A 15,137-nucleotide genomic window follows, 5' to 3' on the forward strand; every position below is an offset into this window, starting at 1 on the left:
GGCGGATTTACCACCGGAATGCAGAGCCATTACAGCTGTCTAGTCCAAGGCGTGTGACCCCTTCTCTCCCTTAGGAACTACACCCCTACATCCTAAGACGTGGGCAGAGAGCCCCAAACTGGCCTCTGCCAGGGCCCAATGGGGAGCACGTTGAGGAGGAAGGGACCCAGGGCTGGACTTTGGACACCCAGACGCTGGGGCTCAGGGGACAGACAAGCCAGTGCAGCGCGGGCAGTAGGCACCATGCCCTCGTGAGCTCTGCCCCAGGGCAGCCCTCAACGGACAGCAGCTGGAAACCAGCTCCACGTCCCTCAGTCTGCCAGAGCCCTCCAGCCCTGAGGTGCTTGCTGGGGACTCTGCTTTCAGGGGCAGCCCTGCGCAGCCCAGGTCAGCTCGATACTAACTTCTAAACACGCCTCATTGAGCCCTTCTCCCTCCATCTCTAAAAATGGTTTCCCAGCTCCCACGGAGCTGCCATAGGCACTCATCCCTGGGAGCAGAGCCACTCCAGGGGGCATACACAACTCCAGGCGTCTGACAGTTCACCGATGGGGACAGTGACCATGCGGCCTGTGCTCACACAGGTCAGGGTGGTCAGGAGCACAAGGGACACTTCCACGTGGTCAGGAGTCCCGAAGGCCCAGGCAGGGGTGTCGCTGGCACCAAAGCCACTGCAGCTGGAACCCACTGCAACCCGGGCCTCTGCGTCCTAATGAGTAAGGAGGGGGAGACAACAGGGCCACCTAGCAAGGCTCCAAGAGCGGATGTCTGCAGAGCTCCCGGGACAGCGCCTGGCTCGCTGCCAGGCAGGGTGAGGGCGCATTACTAAACCGTACCGGCACCATCGGTACTCGGGGCACTCAAGAATCAGCCCAACCTGCAGATGCCCACCCAGCAACAACCCCACTACGAGCTCACGCACTTCAAGTGCTCACTCCGTGCCAGCACTGGGTACGCGCAGACGACCAACACATCTCTTGGACTGGAGGAGCCAGTGCTGCTGCTGAGTGCCGCCGGCCTGCCAGCAGCCCCGCTCCCCTGCAGGGAAGGCCCATCTCCTGCACTGGCTCCCCGAGGAAGCAGGACAGCCAGGCACGCGGCCGGCAGCTGGCACAAAGGTGCAGAAGCAGTGAACCCCACGAGACGCTGGGAGTGGGTGGAAGCAGCAGAGGGGCTGCCACAGGGACACACACAGACTGGTCAGACCACCCAGGTCAGCCTGAGAGCAGACAGCCAGGCACGTGCAGCAGGGGAAGCCCAGCTTAGGTGGGGGACACCACCACCTGCAGGGCCACGTCCGCCCACCCCCTCCTGCACTCCAGCTGCAGCTCCTGGGGCGCGGCCTGTGAGGCACCCTGACCCCCGCCTGCCACCTGGGGCCCCGACGCTTCACTGGACCACGCTGGGCTCCGGCAGCAGGTAACAGAGTCAGACACCATTCTGTGGGCACAGAACCCTGTGAAGGAACAGGCTGGCAAAAGTCAAGCCTGCCACCAGCCTTGGGTCCCTGCAGCGACGTCCCCCATGAGCCTTCATGACTCCCCCACCACAGACGAAGTTCTCCCGTCAAGGCGGGGGGTCTTCCAACCCGGCTTGGTCCCATGGCAGGACGGACCTGGGACGAGAAATGAGTCACTATCAGTCACAAAACCAGGAGGTTCTTGTCGTAATTTTCCGGAAGGCAGCTGGCAATGCTGGCAGGCTGCGATAAGGCCAGGTTCTCAGGCACCAGGCACGTACGGATGCCAGCTGCCAGCACGGAACAATGGGAGCCCACGCAACTCCTCCTGACGCCTTCCCGGCCCTCCACGCTGCTTTCACGGTGACAGAGGCATCAGCAAGGTGCACGCCCGTGTGCACGGCCCCTCGTAGAGCTTAAAATCGGCTCTCACCGGCCTCTCCTGTGATCTGCATGCCAGCCCCTCAGAGCCGCAGCTACGGAGGCTAGCGCTCTGGAATGAAAGCCACGGGCTGGGAGAGGCCACATGGAGGCCGAGGGCTGCAGCCTCGCAGACACTCCTTGGCCCAGGATGGCAGGCCTGCCCTGCTGGGATGCTGCCACACCACGGACACTCTAGGAGTACCTGTCGCGGCCAGTGCAGGGCAGGCCCACCACGGACAGAACTTCTCCCGCCAGTGCCCTTCCTGGCTGACCCACCACAGGCCTGGGCTGGCAGTGCAAGCCCGCAGGAGCCGTTAGGGGACACGGCACTCAAGGCGGACGACTGCCTCATTACCCGGAGTCATGAGGGGTGTCACTCCCTTAAACCGGAAAATAAATCTTCACTTCTTGCTCTCTGGAGTACGTAAAATATTAGACAGATTTTTACAGTTACAATCAACAAACTCATCTCTCCAGCCACCACTGGCCGTATCTAATTAGGGTGAGGGATGTTAATGATACAAGTATGGCCCAGGACATCTTTCCTTGTGGTATTAATTGCATTTAAAGAGAAAAGCCTGAATTGTGCCATGCTTCCTAATTAGCATGCGTTTGCTAATTAATAACAGAAAGGCAAACTGTCTTTGTCATGTCATCTGCAATTAGCTACAGATGATTAAATTCTTTTTTTCTCTCTTCTCCTAAATAGTGAACAACTTAGGGCCCAGAGACAGCAGGGCGGGCAAGATGGTACAGACACCAGGCCGCCCCCAACCCACCTGGCCAGAGGCTGGGGTGGGGGGGGCACCTCTGACCGCAGGAAGGTGCCCCCCCGTCACACCCATCGCCACGATTGTCCCCGAAACAGGGTGAGGGCCACAGAGCGAGACGCAGGGTCGCTCGGTCCCCGTGTCACAGGGAGCCCTGGCCGTGGTCCCCGCTGTCAAGCTCCCACACCAACTGCAGTTCACGGCAGGGCTGCGGCTGCCTCCTCATGGGCTGGGGGCCCACCTGGCCCTCATGTGCTCAGGATGTAGAAGGTGCTGCCCGGGGAGGATGGAGGGAAGGACAGGCTCACAGCCTCTGAGTGAGTGCCTGCTGCACTCCGCTGGGTGCTGCTAAGCGAGGAGAAAGAGAAGAGAAACAAACGGGAACGAGCTCAAAATCTGACAATCAGAGGCCAGAGATTAAACCTGTGTAAGGTGACAGCCCAGATCCAAGGAAGAAGACACCCACGGCGTCCCGCTTGTATGCCCCAGAGTGCCTGCACCTTCGGGCACAGCCAGGAATGCACTGGGGGAAGAGCAGGTCCCCACCCGCCTCCCCAGCTCCACAGGGCTGGAGCCATGGGGACGTTTCACCCAAACTCCCCAAGGAGCATCATCCCCAAAGGCCCCACCGTGCCTGGGGAGGGGCCTCTGCACGGAGGCAGGGGCGCCAGGTCTATAGGCCTGTCCGCCCTAGAGGACATCAGCATTGCCTGGGGAGAAGTGGGCCGCCCACCCCCACGAGTTCTAATCTAACTGGCCTAGAGGTGGAACTGGGCTTCAGTATGTTAAGTCTCAAGGGAGCTTTACACAACGAAAAGAAACTTTATGGGCAGCAAACAAGGGAACACGCAGGCGGGAAAGCCACCCTCCAGCCCCACGTCCTCGGGCATCCCCACAATGAGACGCAGCGGCTCCTGCAGCTCCACCACGGGAGCTTCTGTCCTTTCCAAGCCCCCAGGAGCGAGGGAAAGAGGGCTGGGCCTGCGCTCGGCACAACTCCATCCTCATTCCTCCCGCGGTGTGTGCAGCACGGATGCACGGCCCTCGGGCACATTTCCACTCAGGTCAAAGCCGAGGGAACGATGCATGCTGACCCACACATCAGGGTCTCCCCCCAGGTTTCTTCACCCCCAGGCTGTCCCCACCCACAGTCCCATTAGTTAAGCACACTTGCGCGAGCTAGGCCGACAGTTTATAAAGCTCCCTACCCCAGGCTCAATGAGGGCAGGCTCCCCCATCAGGGCCCACCTGGGTCCCGAGCCCCTTTCCCCACCACACGAGGGCAAAGACTACGCGGAGGTACGACTGCTCCCCCTCAGTCAACAATGAATGCCCGCTGCAGAGAACTCAGACACTCAGGGGACCAGACGCGCCCACAGTGGCCCTGCAGCGGAAAGACCAGCAGGCTTACAGACTAAGTGCTGCGGGGATGCCTCCCAGTTCCTGGTGGGTGGGGCCACCCTCCCCGGGCCACATGTTCAGGTGCTGGAGCAGCCCCACGGGGCTTGAACCTCAGGCTCTACCCTCCTGGCTACGTTCACCGGCTCCGGAGGACAGACACACGCCAGGTGCTTGGAGGGCCTTGACATGGGAGCTCACACCCCCGGGCCCAGGTACCCAACAGCCAACAGCATCAGACCCCCATGCTTCTCTCCTGACTTGCCCTCCCCCATCTTCCCATCCCACTTGGGACTCCCCACCCACTGCCCAGGCCATCCTGCTGTGCTTGACCTTTGGACTCAGGCTCTACCTAACCTGTACCTAGCTGCGGCACAGCCGGTCTAACCACTGCCCACCACGTATCCCTGCCGGTCAGGGGCTCTGAGCACAGCAGCCTCAGGCTCCCGGGTGCTGGTGCCTGGGCCTCATCCCGTCCCATCCTCAGGCCCCTGCCTCACAAGTGGGCCGTTTCGGTCTCCCCAGCCCCACTACGGCCAACAGCGATAGCAACAGTAAGACACAGCTGGACAGCCTAAGGCTGTGGGGATGGCTGCAGACGGACGAAACAAACCCAGGGACGTGGCATGCCAACTTGTGGGCCACTCCTACGTTGCAGGTGAAGGCCAGATGACCTGCTCAAGGTTAGGGGCTGACAAGCGACGGCCACACACCACGAATCCTGACCCGTGATGTGAGTCCCTGAGCCTGTCCCAACCCCAACTGGCTGGCGTGTGGCCTGGGGCAGAGCTGCCCCCACAACACGTGCAAATGTGCCCTGTGACCCTCCTGTGACCCTGGTGGCTGAGTCCCCACAGAGAACAGACCACGGGCTGGAGCAGCAAGAAGGCCCTGCAGCTTGTGTGGGACAAAGATGCTTCAAAACCAATGCTGTCTGTCCCCCAGATGCTGGTAAGGAAGCCTCTCTATGCTGGGCAGCCAGGCAAGGTCAGCGGCGCCTGCCCACACCCGCACCCAGCCCTGCAGGCAGCCCACCCGGGGCCGGGGCGGGGCCAGACGTGGTCCGAGAAGGCGGCACACGGCCACATGGCCACATGGCCGAGGAGCACACTTGGCGCTCAGCAGGGCAACACGGGCGTCAGAGCCCAGTGGGGGGCATCTGCATCCGCATACCCTGTGAGGCAGAGCCGCCGTGGGCCCAGAGCCGGGAACAACGAATGACAACCTGGCCGAGGGGTCAAGCAGGGATCAGGAGGGTTTTCACATCGGCTCCGTGTCGGGCGGGTCATGATGTGGAGCAGAAAGAACGTGGGGGGCCCCACGTCAGAGTCATCCAGGGGCCAGGCCCTGGCTTCCAAGCCCCACGCCCTTCCCATCCCCACCTCCGTTTCTGACAAAGGGACACGCTGTGACCATCAGGACACCTATGTGACAGGGACATGATTCCCTCCCTGCCCAGGGTCTAAGCACCCCACGCCCTGGGCTCCCTGTGCCACGAAGACCATCACTAAGAGACTCACCATGTCCGCTCTCTGCTTCTGGCCTCCCAGCTCCTCCAGGGCCTGTGACAGCTGAGCCTTTGAGACAAGACACAAAGCAGGGTCAGTGGTCAGTCTCCGCCACCGCCACGGCCCCCACTGCCCACTTAGTACAGGTGCCTCGGGGGCTGTAAGGCACCCCAGCATGCCCACTGCCTGGAGCAGGTGACGGTGCCGGGAAACCCAGCGGGAAGCCCACCCCAAACCGGCTGCCTGGAGCAACAGTGCAGTTATGGGGGCAGAAAGGCTCCTGATGACGTTTTCACGCCCCTGGCAAGAGGACTGCAGTGCACGTCCTCCTGGCAAGCTCACATTCTGGAAGAAGCCATGAGGGTGACTTTCCCGACGGAGCCAACATCCAGGAAAACCCCTGATGTCCCCTGACCACCGTCCCCTGAACGGATCTCTAGGATCCTCCCTGGGGCCTGGCCCAGAGAGGTTCTTGACCATCAGGGCCAACAGCAGTGCCAGGCCAGGTCCTGGCGACCCAGGCAGGAGCGCAGGAGTGGCCGCCCTCCGGCCTGGCCAGTCCACCTGGCACATTACGTGTCCACGGATGCCACCGCAAAACAGGCAGCAGACTGAAGTCCAGAGCAGCCCACCAGCACCCAGAGCCAGGGTCCACCAGACCCAGGTCATCATAGGTCCCATGTGCCCCCGGCCTCAACGCCACAAGCGTGGCGAGCAGCGTCAGGCCAGCATGCGCCACACAGGGACAGCAGTGGTCACACACCATTCCCAGAAGACAGTAAAAGCAGATGTAGCAAACGAGTCGTTGTACCACTATCTTACGTACCGGCAGCCACCTCTGTGCGGAAGCAGCAGAGACACGGTGCCAACGGGGCAGCCACGGGGAATGGCCTGACTGTGAGCAGTGACCAAACCAGCCCGCAGACTGGAAACCCTGTCCCTCCTGGAGCGACCAGCGACGGACATGCAGAGCTCATGCACTGCCTCCATGCCCAGGGCACCCTGTGGGGTCCCAGCACCCGGCTCCTGAGGCCTGCAGGGAGGAGGCTGGAAGGTGGCCACCGACGAGGCCAGTGGTGCTGGGTCCTCGGGCCTGGGTCCTCGGACATGCACCTTGTCGTGACAACGTCTGCGTGCATCCATCAAGCCTCCTAAACACATGTGCTTCCGACACGCCAACCCTGTCAACGAGGCCAGGGCTCCTGCTAAAAGCTCGTCAGTACTTCGCGAGCCCACATGAGCAACACCGCCAGGAGCGGAACCGAAAACATGGTGAACACAGGCGGGACGGGATAGGACTCACTCCCAAAGCAATGCAGACTGCAAAAACCCAGTGACAAGACCGAGCCGGAAACCCAAACCCAACGCCAGTGGTTAGGACCGAGTGCTGGGCTTCACGTGAACCAGCCCTGGGAGCTCCTCGCAGCCCCCCGCCTCAGCCTCACCTCAAGCCAGGCACAGACGAATGAGCACAGCCATCAGGTGCACAGGTGGGGGGCTGGCGGGCACTGCAGAGACCACCTCTCATGGGCAGGATGTGACGTGTGAAGGGAGGCCAGGAGAGGCGGCAAAGGGAACATCCACACTGCGGTGGCCTATCTGTAAACTCATGGCCTCCCGAGAGAGACCGTACACACACAGACGGACAGGACGAGAGCCACACTGCAGGGCCAGGACGCAGTCGGGAGCGGCACCCGCGTTCCAGGCTGGCATTTGTAAGCGGCTTGTCAGGGAGAGGGGAGGGGACACATGCAGCCCCCAGAGCAGAAGGCCCCGGGCAGTGTGTCCCCACCCCCCACTCGGGGGGGGGGGCGGGGACAGGGCTCATGCAGGGGATGATGTCCAGCCCCACCCCAGGGCCAGGGCCTCCCCACCTTGCTCAGCTGCTCGGTGCCAGCCGTAGAGACAGAACAGCTACGGAGCAGTGATGGAAAAGAGGGCACGAGACAGACGTTTCCCAGAGGACAAAACATCTGTACCCACGAGTGCACGGAAAGGGCGTCAGCTCCGCTAGAAGCCAGGAAATACCCATCGAGGCCCACAAAGAAGGACCACTCCGCACCCGTCCAATTGGCAGAAACAAAGAACGCGGGCAATCCCAGGACTCGGGACAGACGGCGGAGATAAGAACCAGGAAACCACTCTGCGGAACGACCTGGGTTTTGCCTCAAGTCTAACACGCGTCACCTCTCGCTCAGTGATCCCACCCCACGAATGTGTTCATGGGAAACCACAGAACGTGTGCCCGGCTAATCTGCACAAAACTGCACCCAGCTGCACTGCGGCGGCAAACGCCAGAAACCGCCCAGTGCCCCCAGCAAGGGGCGAACGCACATGCTGCACTGCATCTGTGAGCACAGTGGCGGCACCAGCGTCCCCACACGGCCTCGGGCGCGGCCCCCTGCAGGTCAGCCAGAAAAGGACGACAGTGAAGGGCGGAGTCAGCCCCTGGGCTCGCCAGGTGTCAGCTGGGCTCCTGCACGCAGATTCGCAGATTCGGCAAGCAAGCCGCAGAAATGGAGCGGTGACCCCTGAGGCAGTCTGGGCGGCAGACAGGGCCCAGCAGCCAGGACACCGCAGACGGGTGCACACACTTCACCATGGTCTCTGCGAGGTTGCGGGTGAGCAGGGGTGTGGCACCATGGTCTCTGCAAGGACGCGGGTGAGCAGGGGTGCAGACATTCCACTACGGTCTCTGCGAGGACGCGGGTGAGCAGGGGTGCAGGACCACGGTCTCTGCGAGGACGCAGGTGAGTAGGGGTGTGGCACCACGGTCTCTGTGAGGACGCGGGTGAGCAGGGGTGCAGACACTTTTACAGTCTCTGCAAGGACACGGGTGAGCAGGGGTGCGGCACCACGGTCTCTGTGAGGACGCGGGTGAGCAGGGGTGTGGCACCACAGTGTCTGCGAGGATGTGGGTGAGCAGGGGTGCAGAGACTGTGATGAACAGGCAGAGGCTGATCCAAGATGCTTGGTGCCCTGCTCAACATCCCAGTCACTGCACGAGAGAGATGCGGGTGCCGGGCTTCTCCAGTTCTGGCACGACGCGGGGCCTGGAAACGGCACAACTATGACGGAGACCTGTGAGGGCTGCAGAGATCCCGGGAAACCAGAGGAGCTGGCAGAAACCCGACTTGGAGGAAAGTCAACCCTGCATTGGGGACAAAGCATTTGCCCGCACCTCCCTGAGGGAGTCCCTCCTTGGGGCAGCCGTCAGGAAAATGCCGCCCAGGGAGTGAGGCCGGGAGGCTCTGGCACCCTCCTTCCGGGCCAGCCAGAGAGCCCACACCGTACGAGGGGATCCGTCACACTCAACGAGACAGACGCCGACAACTGACGTGTCCCGCAGAGGCGATGGGACGGTGGAGGATGCCCCCCACCCCGGAGGTGCTGAGCCAGAGACACGGGCCGTCTCCACCCACAGGACAGAGTCAGAGCAGCGTGCCCACAGGCAGGGAGGGACTGCTGCGGCAGACGGCGTGTGCATCATGCTCCAGTGAGAATGGGGTCTGGAGCACCCGCACCCTGGAGGACAAGTCAGGGAGGAGGAGAGGGTCTGTTCTACTACGAGAAGGAAGAAGTTTCCAAGAGCAGGAAGCTCGCCATCCCCAAACGCCATCCCACAACCTGTCACATGTCCCCCATCGCAGACCCTGTGTGTCCAGGACCCCAAGAACGCGGGGGCTCAGGCTGGGGAGGCCATGGGATGGGCTGCTCACTCAAGCCCACAGCCGAGGAGCCGCAAGACCAGGGGATGGGACGGGTATGGGCGGGCAGCACAGGACAGAGCCTCTTGCTGGCGAGCCGACTCTCCTCAGGACCAGACCTGTGGGTGCGGGAGGGGCACACGCCCTCTGGCTCACACACACAGGACAGCTGGCAGCGTTGAGGGAGCTGGGGAAGGGGCAGCAGAGAGGCCCCCACAGGACTGAAGAATGGTCACCCTCACCCAGACTCCACCAGTCTTGACTGGCTGCATCTACGCATCATGAGACAGAGGCCACAGAGCACCAGGGAGAGGGGACATGCGCGCCAAGCTGGGACTGTGGCCCCAGTGCTGATGAGGGTGGGGAGGCTCCTGTCGCACGACAGCTAGAATTCCAGAAGGGACAACAGGTGGGCGGGCAGACAGGAGGAAGAGGGCAGGGTGCGAGGGCAGCTCCCCATGGGGCGGGGAGAGTGTGGCAGCACAGCTGGCGGCCCGACAAGCCACACTGGGACAGAACGGGTACCAGCAGCAGCCCAGGAGACGTTCCCAGTAGAGCAGAAAACACAGACCGTCCAAGTGCATCCACCAGAAATGATACCCCTACAGGGCACTGGTCAGAAAGATGTCCAGGGCCTCCACGTGCCTCCCCCAGTGCCGGGCACCTCTTCAACTGACCGCCCCCCCACAAAGCGTGCTACTGCAAAGCAGCCCAGCTGGCGACCAGGCCTAAGTCAAGGCAGGCCACACAGACAAGGAAGCCTGTGTGACATGCCGGCCTCATCTGCCCATCCCCGTGGGTGGCCAAGACACCAGGACTCCTGCACCTCCCAGCCCACACCTGACACTAGACAGCTCTAAGCCTCCAGTCTTTCCAGAAGACTGGGAAGCGGGTATGATGCTCGACCAGCCGTGATGGAGGTGTGTGCCTACGGAGCGCGGGCCCACTGTACAGGTCAGGCACCTGCCAGCCCCCAAGGCCGCTGCTCACAGCCCATCCGCTGGGCCTTAGCTCATCACTCCTTCCTGCGGTACTGTTCCTACAAGTGTCACCCCACCTGCATGGGCATGTCCCAGGCAGCTGGGGAACAGCGGGGAACAGCTGGGAGCAAGGAGAAGTCCCCGGCTAAGGCGGCAGGCGGGCATGGGTTTGCCTGTGAGGTGTCCTGCGTCCGCACAGAAAGCCGCTTGTCTACGGCGCAGCTGCTGGCCAGGCTGGCGTCTGTCCGGCGCATCCCGCCTGGCTCCGCAGTGATCTACTCCCGCCTTCCCCTTGAGATTCCTGCTACGGCCAGGCTGCTGCCTGAGCACGAGCGAGCTGTCAGGCCTCCCACACTCCTCAGGCATCTGCGGTGTCCTTTCCACTCCCAACATCCAGGCTCCCAGCTCCTCCAGAGATGCTGAGGCCTCAAGGAAAGCCCAGCTCATACCCAGGAGAAGAGGACGAGAGTGCACCCGGAGCCGTCGGACAGGCGTACGAGGTCTGGGGGCCAGGAGGCAGTGGTTGCTGCCTGAGGTCTTGGAGGGAGTCCGAGCAGGGCCCACAGACTGCAGTTTCAGGTTCCCAGGCAGGAAGCAACCAGCATTCACGTGCTGGGGGCTGGATGGAGGCCTGTAGGAACCCACGTGTGCCCCGCATGGGGACTCAGATATCTGTCACTCCTGTGACCCTGCCTGACCCCTGGCATGCCGCACAGCAGTCTCCCACTGGGAAGGGAGGGAAGGACGTATGTGACCAGCACGCTGGTGCTCGTCCTGTGCGTCAGGGGGTCCGGAGGTAATGGGGGGATTGCTCAGGCACGAGGCTTACAGAGGGGCTCAGAAGGGAGGCCAGGGGCCGGGGATAGCAGGCTGGCTGGAAATTCACCATCCCGAGCCGGCCACAGCAGCAAGGCTGGAGCTGAGCCCTTGAGCTCCACCCCAGCCCAGCTGACCTGGGGTCTGCCAGTCAGTGGGGCTGGCTGGGAGCGCAGAGCGTGGAGGCAACACAGGAAGAGGGGCAGCGGACGCAGAGCCAGGTGCTCCACAGAAGGCGGCACGCGGGAGTACGTATCAGGCAGACAGGGCGTGCAGAGAAGCTGGGGTGCCCACAGAGCCACGTCAGGCCCAGCAGCTCCCACAGCCCTTCCTGGTCCAGGGACACGTCCTCCAGCCAGGCCCCCAGGTGACCACTGCGCTCAGACCCATGTCCCAGGCCCACGCGCCCCTTGTGACAGGTGGAGGCTGCACCAAGACCTCGTGTGGCTATTTTTATCTGGAGGTGAGAAGCTGCTACTGAAATCCCAGCGCGCTGCCAGACAAAAGCCTTAGGCCTCCTGCCTCTTTCTCTACTTCACACGTCGGTTTGTGACCAAGTGGAAGGGAAAAGGAGACACTGGCCGGTCATCAGGGGCCAAACTGGGCAGCAGCCACCACCCACTCATGGTTTTCCTCTGGCAGAGACCCCAAGAGGCAGAGCCCGCCCCGCGTGGATCGCAGCCACAAGACAAGCTTGCTGCCACGCAAGCAGGTGTGCTGCTCACCCAGAGCCTGGGTTCTGGCAGGTGACCCTGGCTGAGTGCAGCTCATCAGAAGGAGACATCCGCACCCCTGAGGCCGCTGCTGTGACCCAAGCAGCCGACGTCTCTCCCACACCCAGAGCATGCCCGCCCCAGAGGCTCTCCGTGGTAGAGCCTCAGACCCCCTGCAGGGCTCGGTCTCTCCCGCTCAGAAGGCCAGGTGCTCACACGGGGGCAGGACTCTCGGAGTGTGGGTGGGGACCAGCGCAGGCACGTTGTCCAGGAACTCACCACAGGTACGACATTTCTGCCCAGCCCCCACATCCCCCACTGAGTCACAACCTCGCAGGGAGGGACCCACAGCCTTGAGGCCATTCAGACGTGCACCAAGTTCCAGAACCACTGCCACAGAGGTGTAATTTGGAACTGGACAACCAGAGGCCCATCCCAAAGTCGCCACATTCCTGCACCGAGGCAGGAAACAAAGGACTGGCCTGGGACGCTAGCAAGATGGTGGGGCAGGAGTCTCTGCCATCACCTTGCAGAGTACAGGTTGAGACAACTACCTGTGGGTGAGGACAGAAAAGAGGACAGAACTAAGAGCTTCTCTGAAAAGATAAATAAAATTGACAAATCTTTCACTAAACTCAGTAAGAAAAGAAATACAACGGACATAAAATCGGAAACAAAAGGGAAGACATTGCCACAGACAGCACGGAAACACGAAGGCGTGTAAGAACCTACGGGTGACGACCACTAACACGCGGAACAGCCTCAAAGAAACAGACAGACTCCTGGGAAACACTCGAGCACGGAGAATAAACCACGAAGAGAGGCGCCTGGGGGGCTCAGCGCCTTCGGCTCCGGTGGGGATCCCAGGGTCCTGGGACTGAGCTCCCCATCCGGCTCTCTGCTCAGCGGGGAGCCTGCTTCTCCCTCTCCCTCTGCCTGCTGCTCTGCCTACTTGTGCTCACTCTGTCAAACAAACAAATAAAATCTTAAAAAAAAACACAAACACAAAAAACACAAAGAAACAGAAGATCCAAACAGACTAGTAACAAGTAAAGAGGCTGAACTGGTAATAAAAATCTCCCAACAAAGAAGGGCCCAGGACCAGTTGGTTTCACCAGTGAATTCTACCCAACATTTAAAGAAGAATTATTAACAATTCTTCTCAAAATCCTCCCCAAAAATCAGAAAGAATCAATTCCAAACTCATCTTACTAGGCCAGCATCATTAGCCTGATGCCAAAGTCAGGCAAAGATGCTACAAGAAAACCAAACCACAGGCCAATATCCTGATGAACACAGATGCGGAAATCTGCGACAAAGTACTACAAAACCACGTGCCACAGCACATTAGGAAGGTCACAACTCGGGCACGTGAGTGGCTCAGTCGGTTGAACTGTCTGACTCTGGATTTTGGCTCAGGTCATGACCTCAGGGTCGTGGGACTGAGCCCCGTGTTAGGCTCCATGCTCAGTGTGCTCAGTGTTCTCTCTCTCTCTCTCTCTCCCCCTACCCCTCCCCTCCACACGTGCACACTCTCTGTCTCAAATAAATAAATTTAAAAAAAAAAAGAAGAAGAAAGAGGGTCACACACCATGACTGAATGGGATTTATCCCCAGGCTGCACAGATGGTTCAACATGCAGAAATCAAGCAATGGTATGCAACACATTAACAGGATGTAGGATAAAAATCATACGATCATCTCAATAGATGCACAAACAGCACTTGATACAATTCAACATGATTTAATGATAAAAATTACCTAGGTACCAAAGGAAAGTGCTTCACCATAATAATGACCACACAGGACAAGCCCACAGCTCACATCACACTCAGCAGTGAGAAGCAGTGAGAAGCTGAGAGCTCTCCCCCTGAGGTCAGGAATAAGACAAGGATGCCCACTCTCTCCACTCCTATGCAACATGGTACTGGAAGTCCTAGCCAGAGCAATCAGACAAGAAAAAGAAATAAGAGGCATCCAATTCTGCAGGGAATGAGTAAAACTGTCCCTGCAGATGACATGATCTAACATGTAGGAAATAAGACTCCACCAGAAAACTGTTAGAACTCACCAGTGAATTCAGTAGACTGTCGCAGCATACAGAATCAACATGCAAAAGTCAGGTGCATTCCTATACGCTAACAATGAACAACCCATAAAAGAAAACAATTCTATTGGCAACAGCATCAAAAAAACAATAAAACACTTAGAAATAGATCTAAGCAAGGAGGTGAAAGACCTGTAGACTGAAAGCTGTAGGACACTGATGAAAGAAACGTTAACGAGACACAAATAAACAAAAAGACAGTCCATGCTTATGGACTGGAAGACGTAATGCTGTTAAAATGTCCGTACTACCCAAAGCACAGTGTAGATTCAATGCAACCCCTACCAAAATTTTTTCATAGGAACAGAAAAATTAATCCTAAATTTTGTATAAAACCACAAAAGACCCTGAGTAGCTAAAGAAATCTTGAGTAAGAACAAGCCTGGAGGCATCACACTTCCTGATTTCAAACTACCACAAAACGGTCGTAATCAACCCACATGATACTGGCCTAACAACAGACACGCACACCAATGGGAGAGAATACGGAGCCCAGAAGTAAATCCATGCGTATACATTCAACTAATACTCGACAAAGATGCCAAGGATTCACGATGGGGAAAGGTCAGGCTCTTCAAGGAACAGCGTTAAGAAAACCAGATAGCCACATGGAGAATAACAGTAATGGACCCCCAATCTCACACCACACACACAAAATCAGCTCAATATAAAGACCTGCTACCATAAAAATCCTAGAAGAAAACAGGGGAAAAGCTCATTGAGGTTCATCTTGGTGATGATTTCTTTTATTCTGACACCCAAAGCACAGGCAACAAAAGCGAAAATGAAGCAGGGGACTGCATCCAACCTCCAGCAAAATGCAAGGCGATGGAGAAAATATTTGCAAACCATCTATCAGATAAAGGGTTAATATCCAATACACGTAAGGAACTCACACAACTCAATAGCAAAAAAACAAACACCCAATTAAAAGTGGGCAAAGGATCAAGATAGAAATTTCCCCAAAGGATACAGACAGCCAACCGGTCCATGAGAAGGTGCTCAGCACCCGTCGTCATCAGGGAAACTCACAGGAGGATCACATGAGGTCTTACCTCATACCAGTTAGGGTGGGTATTCTCAACTGGACACCAGACTGCCAGCGCTGGTGGGGACGCAAACTGGCGTAGCCACCAAGGGAAACACTATGGGGGCTCCTCAAAAATTACAGATAGAAGTATGACCCATACGCTCCAGTATTCCAACTTCTGGGAGTATGTCAACAGGAAATAAAATCACTCCCTCCAAGAAGTGCC

At 59.0% G+C, this 15,137-nt stretch overlaps 1 protein-coding gene across 6 annotated transcripts in view; it reads right to left on the reverse strand.

Annotated features, from left to right (window-relative positions):
- The window catches only part of MAD1L1 (mitotic arrest deficient 1 like 1), a 336,658-nt gene that overhangs the window by 142,730 nt on the left and 178,791 nt on the right, over window positions 1-15,137 (reverse strand). For 5 of the 6 annotated variants that reach the window (XM_034669696.1, XM_034669698.1, XM_034669699.1 and 2 more), the window contains one exon: window positions 5,571-5,627. The exons of the other annotated variant lie outside the window; for it this stretch is intronic. In XM_034669696.1, the coding sequence (XP_034525587.1) occupies window positions 5,571-5,627 (57 nt within the window). The remainder of the gene's footprint in view (window positions 1-5,570; window positions 5,628-15,137) is intronic. 6 annotated transcript variants of the gene reach the window in all.

Source organism: Ailuropoda melanoleuca, chromosome 10 (genome assembly GCF_002007445.2).
Source record: "Ailuropoda melanoleuca isolate Jingjing chromosome 10, ASM200744v2, whole genome shotgun sequence".
Classification (NCBI taxonomy): domain Eukaryota; kingdom Metazoa; phylum Chordata; class Mammalia; order Carnivora; family Ursidae; genus Ailuropoda; species Ailuropoda melanoleuca.